The 15,281-nt window shown below is 38.1% G+C and overlaps 1 protein-coding gene across 1 annotated transcript in view; it reads right to left on the bottom strand.

Annotated features, from left to right (window-relative positions):
- LOC109394157 (collagen alpha-1(XIX) chain-like) overlaps window positions 1-15,281 on the bottom strand; it is a 65,085-nt gene that overhangs the window by 7,032 nt on the left and 42,772 nt on the right. The window contains exons 18-19 of the mRNA XM_019663982.1: window positions 14,655-14,825; window positions 12,913-12,979 (exon numbers count right to left, since the gene is read on the bottom strand). Coding sequence (XP_019519527.1) covers window positions 12,913-12,979; window positions 14,655-14,825 — 238 coding nt within the window. The remainder of the gene's footprint in view (window positions 1-12,912; window positions 12,980-14,654; window positions 14,826-15,281) is intronic.

Genomic DNA, 15,281 nt, shown 5'->3' with positions numbered 1-15,281 from the left:
CCCCGTACTTGAGTGTGGGCTGGAACTCACTTTTCATTTCTAATAAATAGAGAAAAAGCAGAATCGACAGTGTGCAACTAGGGAGACTAAGTCATAAAAGGTACTGTGGCTTCCTGGCTGCTCTCTTTCTTAGACTGTTCATCCTGGGGAAGCCAGCTGCTGTGTAGTGAGGATGCTCTGAAGACCCATGGAGAGACCCACATGGGGATGAACTGAAGCCACCTCAAATAGCCATGTGAATAAACTTGGAAGTGGGTCTTCCAGCCAATCCCTAGTCAAGCCTTCAGATAACTTCAGCTCTGGCTGACATCCTGACTGCAACTTTATTATGGACCCTGAGCCAGAACCACACAACTAAGCCACCCTTCAAATCTCTGACCCACAGGAAATGTGAAATAATAAATGCTGTTGTTTTAAGCCACTAAACTTTTGAGGTATTTTCTTATGCAGCAATACATAACTCACACGGTAGGTGACATTTTATATCCTTGAACAAAACTGCATTATTAATCAGAGAGGTTTATTTATTTAAAAGATGGTCATTGGTTTCATAATCACTATGATTTCACTGTTTAATTTCAATACTGGGCAAATATCGTACTTTATCAACAACTAATTTTTGCTTTTTAAAGAAAATATCTTATTATACACCCTCAATATTATTAATTTATTTTCTGGTTTGATTTCTAGTTAGTCAGTCTGTTTAGTTAGCCAAGGTTTTAGTAGAAAGTGTGTCTAATTTGGCCAAAGGAAAAAATTTTGCATTGGTGCAGATGACCACTCTCTCACTGAATTCCAATTGTAGACAGAGTGAAAACAACAAAAAAAATTCCATACGTTTCTGTGAACCTGAAGAAAATGCTAAAACTGAGAACATACAAATTAAGGGAAGTTGACAAATTATCCAGAACACTTAAAAATGTAGAAAAAGAAAATCAAAATCTTTTGGCTTTGACTCATGTGATCTTTATGAATTGAATATTTCCTCACTAGGCAATGTTTGTCTCCTCAAGGAAAATGTCATTGTCATTTGCCCTTTTGTTGATCCACCAAACTTTCTGGAGCACTGCATTGCTCATCTGGGTCCTAAAGAAAAAATCCAGGGAGGGACAGGAGGACTGTTTAAAGGTACTTTCTTCAAGGCGAGCTCTGTCATTAGGCCATGAACTCTCATCTTTATAGGTGGCACAGGTGACACGCAACTATTAATACTTAGAGACTTAATAAGTCAACAATACATTTAGATGAAAGTGAGTATGCACTGTAGAACATTGTTATATTAATAACTCATGAAATTGAAAAGCTCTGGATAATGAGAAAGGTTCAAAAATGTAAATATAAAAATATAAATAAGAATTATCACTGTAAAATAAATTCCTAAACAAAACATATTATTAACTAAATTAAATATTCTCAGTAAGCAGGGCCCTGTATTGGGCATTTTATACTTTTTGTGTTAAGTGCTCTTGTTCAGGAATCATGGAGAGAGCCTGAAAGAGATTAGCATTTCGAAAAAAAACTATTCTGCATGTTTTTGTAAGCCTCATGCCCTATAAAGATTATCTTCTGATAAACTCTTTTTATGACTAGAAATCTGTTATACAATATAAGACATTACTTTTCAGAATTACTTTTTAAAATAATCACTCCAGGATTACACTTATCATTATAAAATTTTTGGTTACTAATCTGACATAGGCCATTGTTCAGTTAAATATTACCTCAAGCATATTCAATATTTTGCTATGATATGAAATTATTTTTGTAAAATCATTAATGTCAATTCATCTAAAATCCATTATAAACACAATTGGGTTCTTTAATTAAACTTCTTGGTTTGTATATTTCATATACCTCACATTTAACAAATCTAATATATATAGCACTAGATTTAAAATAGAAAACTGGAGGAAGGCATATCTCTGTCATAACAAAAAAGAAATTAACCACATTATTATTTTTTTTCTATTCAGATATTTGCTTCAAAAAGTACATTCAAATGATTTCATTTGTAAAAGTAACTTACAAAGTTTTTCAAAGATACATCTAGCATGTAAGAATAAATGAATCTTTAATGTGAAAAATTCAGCATATGTTTGGTACAGACATATTTTCTTTTAGAAAATTTTTACTGATTAAATTAGTATTTATTTGCAAGTAAGGACAAACTGACAGAAACATTCTAGAAACTATAGCTGTCAGTTAGAAAAAAACAAACACCAAATCATACAAACCTTGCAAAATGTTATTTCAATTTTCTCGAGTTAAACTGTAAAGGCACATTTTTACTTAAATAAGTATTTTGTACAAATTTTGATAAAGAGCAAATGACTCTGGAGTAAAACCTATTTTTCAATGGGTTTTCAATAAAAAAAAAAACTTGTTTATAAAATATAGTTCCATACACTAAGAAAGTAAAAATTTTTCCGATAGAATTATTGAGGGAAAAGCCCTAACAAATGTGGAGTATTAGCTGAAATTATCAAAAGAGTAATCACCCTAACCTAACATTCTTATATTACAAAGCAAGCAGCATGAAAATGTTACAACACCCACAGGGCTAGAATCTCTGGGCGAAGACTGATTGACAGTGATGATGGGAGACCAATTAGGATTTGAAGAATAATCCCTAAGAGTGATATTAAATCGCTAGCCTTCTAGTAAAACTTTTCATTACCTGACTACCCACCTGGGCCATGTTTGGTTGATATTAATACATTTGTTTCCAGTAGCAATAGATAAAACAAATTTGTAATTAATATATAGTTATAATTTTGCAAATTATCACATTGAATGCAGTTATAAAATCTTTACTATATTAAACTGTAAACTGGGTATTTTATAAAGAATATAAAATTCAATGATTATAGTTTGAAACTTTGCATATTATTTGTTAATTTCAACTTATATATGTATTTCAGTATAATTTTTCTTGAGACATTTCTTTGACTACCTTTAATGTCTACACAAACATTCGTAATACTCATTTTTCCTCTTTAATGGATTAAAGAGGATTAAATTTACAAGTAATTTGCTTTGGGTGCTTTTTAATATTTTTAGTAAAACAGAAAATTCTTTTAAATAGTTACCTCTAGCTGTAAATTGTTCAGCTTTAAGATATACTCAGAATAGTCATTTAGCAGTAAAGTAATTACTTCTTCTGTACTCCACTCTAATTCTCTGTAGTTTAAAATAATATGTTTCTGAGCCTCTAAGTAAATTGTAAAGACCTGTATTCTTTATTGCCTTTCCTCTGTTTTCAGGTATCTTTTGTCAATTAAACTGTTCTGGGCTATGCTTTCTAATGAGGCAGGAAACTGAAGAGTTTATATAGGTGCTGCATAAACCAAACTCACATATTCCATCTACCAAGGCAAACCCACAACAGTCACTCTAACTAATCAGACCAATGGCTTGCTTTCCTTGAAGAATGGGATCATTAATATAATGCAGGCATTAATATTAATGTGATAAATTACATTATACAGAGAAGGAAGGGACATTCAGATATCATCTGGCCCATGTTTACCTTCTATTTCACAGATAAGATTTGTAAATATTTTCAAAGAGAGAAATTCATCTTTTTCTCCTAATACTCATTCAAATGTTTAATTGCCCATTTTCTTGGTACAGTTTCAACTTATTTTCTTTTGTTACCCTGTTATGGAAACAGAGAGTAGTTAATGAGTATTTCCCTTGGGAAACCAGGTATATACTTGAAAATATTGTTAGCTCTTAGCCTTCAGGTTAAATATCTTTTACTCATAGACTTGGTACTCTGTTTTGTAAATCACTTTTTGGTTCCCCTATTCCAGGGCTTTTTCCCATACATCTCTTAAATGTGAAAACCCAAATCCAATACAGCTCTCTCCTAAGGGGCAAAAATATCAGAAGAGTAATTTCCTTTCACGTCTTAATAATTATTTTCTAATTTCATTTTAACTCTTAATTCAACAGCATCATTTGATGAATTCATATTCATTTTGTGGTTCATCATGACCCAAAGGTTGTTACTGTTACATTTAACTCTGGCCCAATCATTTGCCACCTTTGTAAGCTTGTTGCTTTGGAATGTACTGTGGGTTAAGATGGTGGATTGAAGGTATGCATCTATTTTAACTCTCACCTGAATCCCTGCAGAGCAATAGCCAGATTTTTTAAAGACATAAAAGCACATGAATAGAGAGGCTATGAAAGAAGACAAAACAAAATTTTAGAAGCTGAGATCCAGATGGCTGCATAACAGATGACTTAGCAGATTCAAGAAAACCAAATCATGAGCTATGGGAGATCCAAGATGGTGGAGTAGATAAATGCCATGTTTGCCTCATCCCATGAACACATCAAAATTACAACTAAATTATAGTCCAGCTGAAGTCTAGCTGAACAGAAGTTTTATAACAAAGGATACAAAGAAGAAGCCACATCGAGACTGGTAGAGGGGTGAGGGAGAGATGTGAAACAGGCTGGCCCAAAACCTCTGTGGCAGTTGACGATAAGGAGAGATATCTGAGCTACAGAGGTTCCCCAGGAAGAGGGAGGGACCCCAGCCCCCTACACCAGGCTCCCCAGTCCAGGGTATTGGTGCTGGAAAGAGGAGCCCCCACAACTTCTGGCTGTGAAAAACAGTGGGGATTCGACCATTAGGGTGTGACAGAAGGCTGTGGGAAACCCAGGCATACTCTCAAAGGGCCCACACGGGCACTCATTCTGGGCTCCAGCAGAGGGATGGTGACTCTGGGGGTGTTGGAGACATATGGTGAGAGATTGAGTTGTGTAACTTCAAGGTGAAGTGTGGGGTCCTTCTCTCATGCAGCCAGCAGTTGGGCACCATCTTCTTGTGTTGAGCCCACTCCCACAAGCCAAATCTGATTCTGATTGGTCTGGTGAGCTCTGCTGTTCCATTCTGCTGACTCACTGAGACTCTGCCTCACCCAACTTTTGTATCACATTAGGCTTTATCAGTGACTGAACCTTACTGGAGACAGCAGGTGGCAGCAGGTCTTGGAGTGTCCAGGCTTTTTGCAGAGCAGCCCCAGACCTGGTGCAAGTGGCAGCTATCCTCGGTTTGCAGTGTGGCCTCTCCTACGCACCTTCAGGTGTAGCACAGGCAGTAACTAACCATGGATTGCTTTGTTGCTCCTACCAGGTACTCCTCAGCTGGTTACAGGTAGTGGCTGACTTGGGCCTGCACCAAAGCCCCTCCCAAGAGGCCCCAGAACCAACATACATGGAGGCTGGCTTCAGACCACAGCACAGCACCATTCAATTGGCCCCAAAAGTGGCATACACAAAGGACAGTCTCAACAAGCACCAGAACCCAAGGGCAAATTTTGCTCTGTGGGGTAAGCCCCTCACACAGCAGCCCATTAACTGTGGACATGGCCAAACTCCACAGCCAGTCAGCCTGAAGGTCAGTACCACCCATTGACATGCCAACAGCAATCAAAGCTCAACTACAATAGGAGGGTACACACAACCCACACAAGGGGCACTCCTAGAGCACCCAGCTTAGTTGACAAGGGAGACTGTGCCAGGGCCCCACAGGACACCTACTACATGAGTTCACTCAGCAAGATGGGGAGACATAGCAGCTTTACCTAATACATAGAAATAAACACAGGTAGCCAAAATGAGGACACAAAGAAATATGTTCTAAATGAAAGAACAGGAGAAAACTCCAGAAAGAGAACTAAACAAAAAGGAATCAAGAAACCTACCAAAGGCAGAGTTCAAAGTAATAGTTATAAGGATATGCAAGGAACTTAGTGAGAACTTCAACGAAAAGACAGCAAGCATAAAAAAGGGGCATAGAAACCGTAAAAAAGAACCAGTCAAAAGTGGAGAATACAATAACTGAGTACGAGAAGTAATTACCAGCAGACTAGATAAAGCACAGGATCAAATCAGTAATTTGGAAGATAAGATAGCAGAAAACACCCAATAAGAACAGTAAAAAAAAAAAAAAAGAAAGAAAGAAAAAAAATGAGGATAATTTAAGACATCTTTGGGACGACATCAAGTGTAACAACATTTGCATCATAGGGGTACCAGAAGGAGAAGAGAGAAAGCAGGGGACTCAAAACATATTTAAAGAAATAATGACTGAAAATTTTCCTAACCTGGTGAAGGAAATAGACATACAAACCTAGGAAGTGCAGAGAATCCCCCCAAAAATGAACCCAAATAGGCCAACACTAAGACACATTATAATTAAAATGGCAAAGTTTAAAGACAAAGAATCCTAAAAGTAGCAGGAGAAAAGCAATTAGTTACCTACAGGCAGCCCCAAGAAGATTGTCAGCTGATTTCTCAACGGAAACTTTGGAGGCCAGAAGGGATTGGCACAAAGTATTCAAAGTGACGAAAAGTAAGGTCCTACAACCAAGGCTACTCTACTCAGCAAAGCTATCATTCAGCATCAATGGACAGATAAAGAGCTTCCCAGACAAGAAAAAGTTAACAGAGTTCATCGCCACCAAACCAGCACTACGAGGAATGTTGGAGGGACTTCTTTAATGTGGGGGAAAAGAAAAAATAAAAAAATATAAATAGTAAAATGGCAATAACTACATATCTGTCAACAATTGCATTTAATGTAAGTGAACTAAATTCTCCAAGAAGAAACTTAGGGTGGCTGAATGCATAAGAAAACAAAACCCTTACTATAATGATTATAAGAGACTCACTTCAGATTGAAAGATACACACAAAGCAAAGGAATGGAAAAAGTTATTTCATGAAAATGGAAACAAACAAAAAAAGCTGGGACAGCAATACTTACACCAGACAAAATGGACTTTAAAACAAAGGCTATAACAAGAGACAAAGAAGGACCCAGTAATTCCAAGAAGGGTATTTATCTGAAGAAACCCAAAACATTACTTTGAGGGGAATTACAGCATTGTTTACAATGGCCAAGATGTGGAGGCAGCCTGGGTATCCCTCAATAGAAGGATGGATAAAGAGGAGGTGAAATATACATAGATATATAGAGATATATAGATATATATGTCTATATCTATACAAATATATAGATATAGATATATAGAGATATATAGATATAGTGAAATATTGCTTGGCCAGGGGAGGGAATGGGTTCTTGCCATCTTCAGCAGCATGGATGGACCTGGAGGGTATTGTGCTGAGTGGAGTATGTCAGACAGTGAAAGGCACTTGCAATGTGATTTTGCTTATATGTGGAATCTAAAGAATAAAGTAAACAAACAAAACAGAAACAGACTCATAGATACAGAGAACATTTTGATGGTTGCCAGATGGAAGAGGAGTTGGGGTGATGGGTGTAAAAAGGGAAGGGGTTAAGAAGTACAAATTAGTAGTTACAAAATAGTCATGGGGATGTAAAGTAAAGCATGGGGAATATAGTCAATAATATGGAAATAACTATGTACAGTGCCAGGTGGGTACTAGACTAGTCAGGGGGGCCACTTCTTAAATTATATAAATGTCTAACCATATGCTGTATGCCTGAAATTAATATAAAATAATATTGAATGTCAACTGTAACTGAAAAATTAAAATGGGGGGGCGATGTGAAGGGGAATAAGAGGTTCAAATTTCCAGGTATAAAACAAATAAGTCATGGGGATGTAATGTACAGCATGGGGAATATAGTCAATAATATTGTGATAGCATGGTACAGTGTCAGATGGTTGCTGGACTTATGGTGATCACTTCTTTAGGTATATAAATGTTGAATAACTATTGTATACACCTGAAACTAATATAATATTGTATGCTAACTATATTTTTAATAAAAATCTTAAAGAAAAACCAAGAAAACCAAATCTTTACACTAGAAGCTGAGAAACAACCTGCTTTAAAATACAAAATCCTTTAAAAGCTCAGGAATTGGCCCAGCAAGTTACATTGGAAGTGGGGTAAAGGAGGGGAACTAAAATAACGAGAACTGGTTGAAAGCCTGATTAGAAGTAGTCTTAGAAATCCCTGTTTCTGGTCTTTACTACTGGGGAGTTGTCCCATGCCAAACCTAGCAGAAGACTGAAGGTTTATTATCTGAAAAGGGTAAACAGACTGGCTCTGCACTCGGGACCACAGACTCCACTGAGACTGGCTTCCCTTCTGAAACCACAGAAAATGAATAAGGCTTTACATGTTCAGTGCTGAAGCCTCAGCTCTGTTCTCCAACTTTGCTCCCCAAATGCTGGCAGCCAGAAAGAAATAGAAGTGTTTCTTTTGGGGAATCTGACCAGAATAAGAGGAAAGACTTAAAGCCACTGAAATTGAGGGTCCCTTAATTAAAAAGCCCAGCTTGACTGCCCTAAAGTGAAGTTCATGGTTGGCAAGCCCCACCACTCACAACTTTCAATCAATTTGTTAGAACCCATTCTTAGGTATGAGCAGACAACTGAGAAAATCCTGAGGAAATTCTATAAGCTGAATGTAGACTCAAACAAAGAAACAGAAAGAAGCAAATTGGATGAAATAGAGACTATGCTATGGAAAATAGTTTTAAAAGCTATCTATATTTATAGCTCCAATTATGTATATCAGATGATGTGTATCTAAACATATATGTATACACAAATACATATATAGATGAATATCTTAGTTATAGAGGTGCAAGAGGAAATTGCAACCTTGAAACAAGAGAACAGAATACATATTCACGTGTGTGTGTGTGAAAAATGGAGAAAACATAGGCAAAGGGGCTTTCCTGAACACTCTAAATATGGAGGCAGAAATATTATCAGGTACACTTAGCCCCAAGCTTCCTTTTCTCCCATAGTTGTGGGTGTGGCCTTGTTTGTTTCAAGAAGCAGGAAAGCCAGATGTGTGTCCATATTCCTCCACAGGGTGTGTGGTAAACTCACCTTGCTTGGTGATGTAAATCTCCAAGTATAATATGGTGATGTCATAGCAAGAATTAAGCTTCTCAGATCTGGCAAGACCCTGATTTGTGTGGGCAGCTTCACTGGCAGCTGCAAAGCCCTCATAAGATGACAAGAAGCTAAACTGAGACACACAGCATCTGCCCTGGCTCTCTGTAGCCACCTTGCTTACAAAAGGATGTGATCTGTTAGCCAATCAAATCGGGAATTCAGTTTATCTTTCAGTTGGGTGTATGTTTGTGCACTGTGATCCACCAGGAACCCAGACTTGGGATTGGTGGAAAAACACATTCTTCTACCATGGCTAGGTTTGGGATGGGGCATCAGGAAGTGGAGGGGGGGCTTGGCAGTCTGGGGATTAGCAGAGATCTGTGGGGGCGCTGTATCAGTGGGCTACCTGGGAATTCCCAAAGGGGAGTTGGAAAGCTCCATGAGGAGAGCCCAAGTTTTGGGTCCTGGCCTAAGGTTTCACTAGAGGCCCTAGTGTGGACGCCTGGGATGATAAAATGGGGGAGCAGGATCTCCCGAGGACTCCTGGGAGCCCCCTGACAGTCCATGACTTTCTGAGCAGGGAGAATCGTACTTGAGGTACAGAGGCGAGTGGAGCGGAAATAAGCATTAGCTGCCATTGACCCAGGTCTCTTGTGAAATTGCTCAGAAAAAGCAGCAGATGGATGCTGCTTAACTGTAGCATTTAACTGTAGCTGTTTTTAACCTGTGAAAATTAATCTTCACTTTTATAGAAAAAGCTTTCTGAAAAAGAGAATTATGACCCTGGAGCTCCATGATTTGTGAAAACGGAGTTTTTTGTTTTTTTTTTTGTAAATGGTGTTCAGAAGCCACAGAAAAAGTGACTTCTACATGGAAAATGAAATGAATTGAATTAGAATAATCTTGAGAGAAATGAACAACAGTGCTAAATAACTACATCTGGGTTTCAGGTACAATTTTGTTTGGGAGAAGCGAGTTTTGTGAGACTGGTGCCAACAGAGATAAAAGGAAAGTGGGTATCACATCTGGAGTCTCAGAGTCTAGAAGTCTCAGGAAGCAATTTCCTTGTGGGCCACATTAGAACATCGTCTTGAGGCGAAGGCATGTGATGCTTCTGAGGGACCCCTGACGGTTCACCTAGATCCAGCCAGGCAGGAAGAGACTGGGGGAGATGGTAGGAGAGATGGGGTGAAGCCACTGGAGACCTGGGGAAGACTGTGTACCCCTCAGCTTCCAGTAGGGAGGAAGGACACAGAGGGGAAGGAGGGATGCGAATGTGGGGGCGGGGTGAGGGGGTGGGCTGAGGAACTTCCAAGGAAGTGCAAGCCAGGTGAGCCTGTCAGATGGAGAGTGGTCTAGTTCCCCCGACCTCCCTTCTCAGGGGGCTGACAGCCTTTCCTGGGAGTAACCACAGGATGGCCTGAGAGTGGGCAGCACGGGAGCCTCCCCAGGTAGAAGTAGCTGTGTCTCTTCTGCTGAATGCAGGGGGTAAGAGTCCAGGGGCCATGCCTTCCTCTGTGTCCACATGAACTTGAAAATGAACACCTCCCATATCGCAATAGCAATATTTTTTTGATAGCGCTTGGTTATGTCTTCTGACATTCTTAACCACCCTTTAAAAGGTTAGGCTAATTAACGGCTGAACTATTTAGTATATATTTTTATCTAAAGTCTTTTAAGAAGTTGAAGTTCAACATTAAAGTTGCTTGAGACAAAAGGTAATTAATATAAGATCCCATGGAAATTAGGAATTGCAGAGAATTTTAGACTGCAATCCCAAAACCTGTATTTGCTGGCATTTCCCTTTTTTACTAAAGATGTGGTGCTATCTGAGATCTCAGAGGTACTGTACCTGTCGCTGGATTCACAGACATGCTACCTGTGCAGTCCCACGAGGCCCTGTCCTCAGAAGGACCCTATGCTTGGCATAATGTTCTGCTGCTGTTGTCTTATAATTCTTAATACATTTTGAACAAGAGCACTTGCATTTTCATGTTGCATTGAGTCCTGCCTTTGCCTCTATATTCCTCAGTGTTCCTCTCGAGAGTTTTTATGTCTTTTTCTCTGTTGGACAGTTATGCTTGAGAAATGCTTGTTGAGGGAAGATGTTTGAATTGCAAAGTTTGCAACCTATTCCATGATGCTTGATTTAAGCATCAAAAAAAGTAAGTACAGTAAAATAAAGGAGATTTTAAAATTTAGGGGTAACGTTAGAACTACAAAGAGAAAGCTGGTAGTTTAAGAAAAAAGAATGGGCAGTTATATCAATAAACTATCATGTCAGAGCACTGTAAAGATAATTTAATAGAGATCAAGCTAAATTGAGACCAATAACATGTATTCATGACCTCACAGGAAAAAAATTTTTTTTTTCCTATTTTGTCTCTGAAGTGGCTAAAAGTCCATGTTACCCTGCTATATTTCTAGTGTTCACGTGAAATAAGGTAATAAATAAATACTTAAGCACTGAGATTTTGGTGTCTAATACTAATTACTGTTTAAAATAATCAGAGCTTCTTGGAGAGTAGCTAAATCCATGTTTGCAGTAGAAAGACTAAAGATGAACTTGAGGCATTTTGTAAACTCATTCCTTGCAAATTCAATGATGAATTTTTAGCTTAGCAAAGGAAGGATACTTTGTAAAAGAAGCAGGAACCATGAGAGTCAGTGTGGATTTATGTTCTAAAGACAAATAGCTCCCATTTTGTTAAGTTCTCAGTTAGCAAATCATTTGATACAATTATGTGATATTCTTGTGAAAAGATAAAGAAATATAGTGGATTTTAGGACAACTACATGGATTCAGAGCTCACTAAAACAAAAGATTAACAGACGATTTACAAACGGGCAGGAGGAATGCAATGGCATTTAGAAAGGCCTAATCCTTGACTCATGACTCTTTTTTTATACTACATTTCCATCAACAATTAGGGTGATGATATGCTTATAAAATTTAGAGATGACACAAAGTTATGAGGGTTGGCAAAACTGCTCTATGAGACAACATTCCAATAGATATCTCCAGGTCGGGACAATATATGAACATGAATCACTTGAAATTTAATAAGAAGAAACATAAAGTAACACATTTAGATTTTAAATATGGAAAAAGTGCATAATGAGAAACAACTAATTTTTAAAAGTTTGTATAAAGAAGATCCAGGGTTGTTAGTCAATTAAAAACTCAAAATGAACCAACAGTGTGACATGGACACCCTCTCTCTTTTTTTTTTAAAGAAATGCTATATTAGGCTCTATTATTAAAGTGTCTATATCAGGAGCCAGAAAACTATCTGCAAAGGGTCAGAGAGTAAATATTTAAGGCTTTGCAGGCTAGACAATCCCTGTCAATACTACTCGATTCTGCTGCCCCAGCATGCAAGCCGCCTGAGAAAATACATACAGGAATGAGGATGACTTTGCTCCAATAAAAACTTGCTTTATGGACACAAATTTGAATTTTAGATCATTTTCACATGTCATGAAATATTCTTTTGATTAAAAAAAAATTTTAAATGTACTCCACACCCTCCAAAAAAACCCCACAACAAACCCTTGTGGGTCATACAAAAAATAGGTAGCAGGTGGATTTGGCTGGTGGGCCATAGTTGTGGATCCTAGTCTAGGTTAAAAGACACTATACTCTTCCCTGATCCAAATACTCCTGGGTGAATGAAGGTCATTTTAAAAATTTAAGTATTTGTCAAGGGTGATGATGGTGGAGGAGCTGGAGACACTTACTCCATAGAAGAGAAAACTAAGGAGGAAGGCATAGATAGGGAAAAATACATGAGGGCTGGCATGTGACTAGAGGAAGATATTGTACCCGTGCTCTTTAGCAGACCAGGAATGATGACAGAAGCTACAAGGAGGCAACTTTAACTTCGCATAAGGAAGAATTTTTTATCATGTAGAACTGCCCCATCATAAAGTGGGGCCTTCTAAGGTGGTTGTTACACAACCCTCTTTTGAGAATGTTGCTGAAGGGGCTCTCCACAGTGGATGGGAATTGGTGCAAGACTCAGAAATGTTTACTAAGCAAATCTAACCTTCAAAAATCCTGAGAACCTCTTGATTAATATACTTCTTTATTTCTTCAAATGAAACTGCATCAGCCTAAAGAAGGAAAAAGAAAATAAGGTGTCAAAATGGAGCACAGCACAAATGAATAAAGAATAGAAATGTTGGGTTGGTATGCACACTTGAAGCTTCTGCAGAGATACATTTATCAAGCAATATACTTTTGGCAACTCTTATATTAGCAATAAATACCTTCTGTTTTGATCAAATGCTAGAAAGAAGTAGGAGTGCATAATTGTTTTCATAGCTATGGGCTGGAATCATAATGAGTGATGTGAACGTATTTTCTATTAAATGGAGAGACATGGCTTCATACAAGTAGGCAGGGCATTTCCTATTACTTCATTTTCTGAAGTTACAGAATTTGAACAGTGTTATCATGATGTTAATATCCCAGGCACAATTTAACTTCTAACCAATCCCCAGACATGGATAAAGTCAATACCTAACTGATATTAGGTATCTTCAAAGGAAGACAACCTGGAAGAGAACTCTAAGTATGCTGGCTTATTCTTTCAAATATTTTATTGATGGGATAAAGCTTACTAAGTTTTACCCATTTCATGGGAAAGTTTATTCTATAATTTGTACTTTGTAAGCATATTTGTATTGAGCAATTTTCTTTTTTAAGAGAGAATGCAAGCAGGTAAATGACCTCAGTTGAGTTTTTGACCTCTTGACAAATAAATTTACATGGATTTGATAAAGAATCTAACATTTGTAGTTGTAATGTTTTATTATACACCTTGATATTTTAAAAGGGAGCTATTATTTTTCATGATGGTTAGGATTTCAAAGTATCTTATTTGTATTTGGTAGTTATTATCCAGGGGTGTGGCATTAAAGATAATGTGATGAGCTCAGAGAGTGATGATTTCTATAGAACACAATAGTTCGAAGAATGCCCTACTTCAACATTTTATTTTCACAGTGTATGGGACAAATGAGCTGGAATTAATGTGTCTAATATCAATTATTGACACAGCACAGAGAGTTCATTCTACAAGCTTTATTTAAGCAGAGCTTAGAGACAGTGGGTAAAAAAAAAAGAAGTATGAAAATTGTGGAAATGCCCAATTTGGTCCTATATCTGATACTGACTAATTATCTGAGGACAACATGTCCTTAACTCTGTGACCTCACTCCAGGTTTCTTTTCTCTTCCTGACATGGATATTTTCAGAGCAAGTTCCTCTGTGGAATGGCCATCCACCATGCGTCCTGAGGATATTAATAATCATTCTTTCTTAGTCCACCTGGTTTCTACTTCAAAACACTACTCAGGGCAGATCTGCTGTTCTGATGTTCAACAAAATGGAGTAATATGAAACAGACATACGTATTTTCTGTGATGTGTAAGGAGGCATTATAGATAGTACGTATTTAAGAGAATGGCCTTGGAGTCAGTCGAACCTGGGTCTGACCCACTAAATTACTGTGACCTTGGACAAGTCAGCTCGAGATTCTGCATTTGCAGAAGTGGGATGGAAAGCACATCTATCCTCCCAAGTTAGCTGTGAGGACCCATTGAGGTAGCATTCATAGTAAGTGCTTAGTAGACGATAGGGCCCATAACCTGAAGTAAATGACGCCTATTGCTACCCTTGTAGAGAGCAGATCAGGTTCATTTTATTTATTTTGAAAGAATTACGGTTGCTTTCATTGGAAAAGGGTACCAGCCAGGAGCTCCTGGGGCTCTTGGCACCACTTACCGGAGTTCCGGGGACACCTGGATTGCCTGGAGGGCCTTGGTGCCCAGGGGATCCCACAGAGCCCTTGTTTCCTGGTGGCCCCACAGGACCTATGGCCCCTTTCATGCCGGGAAGGCCTGGTTTTCCCTGTTCGCCTTGTGGGCCTCTGTCTCCTGGAATTCCCTGATCACCCTGTTAAGGAAAAAAAATTAATAATAAAGAATGATTGCTTCTAAAACTGCAATAGCTGTGAACAGGAGCAAAGGTTCTGGATTCATACTCACACTTACTAGCTGTGGGGCCTTGGCTAAGTGAATTAAACTCTCTGTACCCTAGCTTCCCATCCCATAAAGTGAGGATATTAATAGTATCCACTAATTAGGGTGATGCTGAGAAATAAGTGAGTTAACTCGAGTAAAGTGCTTAGAATACTGCCTGACATGTTGAAAGCACTCCATAAAAAGTTAGTGACAATGTCAACTGTAATCATTTTCCCATCTAGAATTAATGACACTTTTCAAAGTCAATAGCAGCTGTCACTTCAGACCCAGGTCTCCTTTTTAATAATGAAAGAAGGTTGCCAAGAGGATTTCATCACTGAGGCTTTTCACACAGAAAAACTTCAGGACTCTCAAAATGCCTAAATAC

Source organism: Hipposideros armiger, unplaced genomic scaffold (genome assembly GCF_001890085.2).
Source record: "Hipposideros armiger isolate ML-2016 unplaced genomic scaffold, ASM189008v1 scaffold_413, whole genome shotgun sequence".
Lineage (NCBI taxonomy): Eukaryota > Metazoa > Chordata > Mammalia > Chiroptera > Hipposideridae > Hipposideros > Hipposideros armiger.
Note: the sequence above shows the minus strand (reverse complement) of the source record. Positions and strands in the feature narration are given on the sequence as shown.